The 2,500-nt window shown below is 53.1% G+C and overlaps 1 protein-coding gene across 6 annotated transcripts in view; it reads right to left on the reverse strand.

Moving 5' to 3' along the window:
* rapgef5a (Rap guanine nucleotide exchange factor (GEF) 5a) overlaps positions 1-2,500 on the reverse strand; it is a 45,404-nt gene that overhangs the window by 11,604 nt on the left and 31,300 nt on the right. For all 6 annotated transcript variants that reach the window (XM_035525403.1, XM_035525402.1, XM_035525401.1 and 3 more), the window contains 2 exons: positions 2,410-2,500; positions 1,205-1,305 (listed from right to left, as the gene is read on the reverse strand). The exon at positions 2,410-2,500 is cut by the window's right edge and continues 43 nt beyond it. In XM_035525403.1, the coding sequence (XP_035381296.1) occupies positions 1,205-1,305; positions 2,410-2,500 (192 nt within the window). The remainder of the gene's footprint in view (positions 1-1,204; positions 1,306-2,409) is intronic.

The raw sequence follows: 2,500 nt of genomic DNA on the forward strand, positions 1-2,500 counted from the left end.
AGGTGTCACGTAAAAACACCCATCTAAGGTGCAAAAGGGTCCCAACAGACCTTAGGCACATTACCGAACATAACTACGTGAACCAGGACACACCACTGAAGGTTAGCTCACTCATCATGACAATGGAACTGGAGCACATTAAAAGCCTGGATCGCTATTGACAGAACAGTCGACACAGAGAGTATACAGACAGAGCAGAGCACGGAGATACCAGAAAACCAGAATACCGAGAGATACTAAGAGATGAGGGAGCCCCAGCTGGCAAAGTGAACAACAAAGCATTCCAGGAAGACAGAAAAATTTGCCCCGCAGTGTTCAAACTTGCCATTACATTCCTATATAATTATCAGACCTATAGTCCGTGTCTGTGGTTCACATAGCAATCGCAGTCTTCTTATGAGTCAGGGTTTGTATCTGAACTGACAAGGCCATTCGCATCAGCTGGAACAACCAACCGTGCACATAGTGGACACACTCTCTCTTTTCCTGTCCCTGATCTGCATCTCTCTCTCTCTCTCTCTCTCTCTCTCTCTCTCTCTCTCTCTCTCTCTCTCTCTCTCTCCCACCCCACTTCATTCCAGTCTGCTCAGGTCATGCCACCAGCCATGCCCACAGGCTCCCCCATCCAGGAGCCAGACTTGTTCCACACCTGTATCATTCCACTCTCCAGCGCCCTCTACAGGCGCTACAGCTCCCAGCTCTTTACAGCACCACACTACACACGTTCGGGTAGCGGCAGAGTTTTCACTGACTGGTCACCAATAAAAAATGAACACACGCGCGCGCGCACACACACACACACACACACACACACACACACACTGCCGTTCTGTCTACAAAGCGCTCGTTATGCACAGCTATGCCGAGGCATCATTCCAACAGTGTCTCCTCAGCGACAAAAAATTTTTCGGTTCTCTGTACTCCGCTCTAAGCTTTAATGTGTCATCAGACTTGTCATGAAATGCGCCCGCATGCTCGTTAAGATGATTCGAGGTGCCGTCTGAGAAGCGTGCCACGCGCGGCATGTTCTGGAAATATGTACATGCTTGGGAATCTAGCATGTCTGCAGGGCGGCAAAATACATACTGACTAACAGGTGTGTCTGAAAAGCCTTTTCCTGAGAAAAAGGCGATAAGAATACAAGGTCTTGGTGATTAGAGTGCAAGGTTCTGGCCCGAGTTCTTATGAAGTTTGGGTCACTTACCAGCCTCTTTGCTCTCTGTCGCCCCCTGGTGTTCGTCCAGCCGTAGGTCACTCAGCAGGTGCTCGAGGATCTTGTGGGGCGTCCCGGACACCACCACATACCTGTTGGATACAGCAGAGGGTGAGGAATCGGATGTGTACTCTCGCTCTGTGGAGCAGACAGAGTAGGAGCTGCTGCTCCACTCCCTGCTGCTGAGCACATCGTCATCATCGTCATCATCCTCATCTTCCTCATTGTCGTCGATGTAGCGGAAGTGCGGGATGTTGAAGGCGGCCCCTGCGGCGGCGTCTCTGGAGCTACCGCTGTGACATTCGGAGCTGTCGTTATCATCATCATCCTCTTCCTCTTCAACCAACGTGACGGCTCTGAGGTCAAGGCGGTGCTGGCGCACACTACCCATCCTCGTGCCCCCAGAGAGCCCCTCCTGGCTCACGCCGTCATGCCCCAGGCCCCACGCCCGCACCTGGGCCACAGGGAGGAGAAGCTCGCCCCGAGCGTCAGACCAGCTCCAGACGCACGCTGCCCCACTGCAGCAGCCTTGGCCCAGTGTGGGGGCTCACGGCTAGACCCACACACTCCCACACCCCCACACACACACTCACACGCTCAGCAGACACTCCCTGCACTATCACTGCTGCTAAAGCAGGCACACTCTGAAGCGATTACTTCCTGGGGTAAGCAAAGACACCGTAGTCCTCACACACACCACAAACACACACACACACACACACACGCTTTCTGTTCAAACACCAGGCACAACCATAAACACAGCACATGCAAAGACACGAAAATGCATGAGCACACACAGACACACAGCGAGTTCCCAAACATTCCTCCCTTAGCTCAGCCTTCGCTTCTGCCACAGGAGAAACGCAGCTCATGCACTCCATGCAAACTCCTAGTCTGTCAGAGGCCACTGCACCCTCTCCTCACACAAGATCTGCAGCCCGAGGGTCTGAAAACGCACAAGAGGGAGGGAGAGAAAGGGAGGGAGAGAGAGCAGGAGGGAGGAGAGAGAGAAAGAAAGAGAGGGGGGATAGAGAGAGAGAGAGAGAGAGAGAGAGAGAGAAGGGGAGCAAGTGGTTGGTGATTGGAAGAATGGGAGAAACAGAAGGCGACTGAAGAAGAGACGGACAGATAGAAAAAGAGAGAAAGAGACAGAAGGAGACATGGGGACATTGGGACATAGGGGCGGGGATGCTCACCTCCTATCACCATCGTCCTCTCTGACTCCGCCTGCTGTCTGTGGTGACATTCGATCCGAGGCCACCCTCTGAAGCACCAACACATCCTGAC

This window comes from Electrophorus electricus, chromosome 4 (genome assembly GCF_013358815.1).
Source record: "Electrophorus electricus isolate fEleEle1 chromosome 4, fEleEle1.pri, whole genome shotgun sequence".
Classification (NCBI taxonomy): Eukaryota; Metazoa; Chordata; class Actinopteri; order Gymnotiformes; family Gymnotidae; genus Electrophorus; species Electrophorus electricus.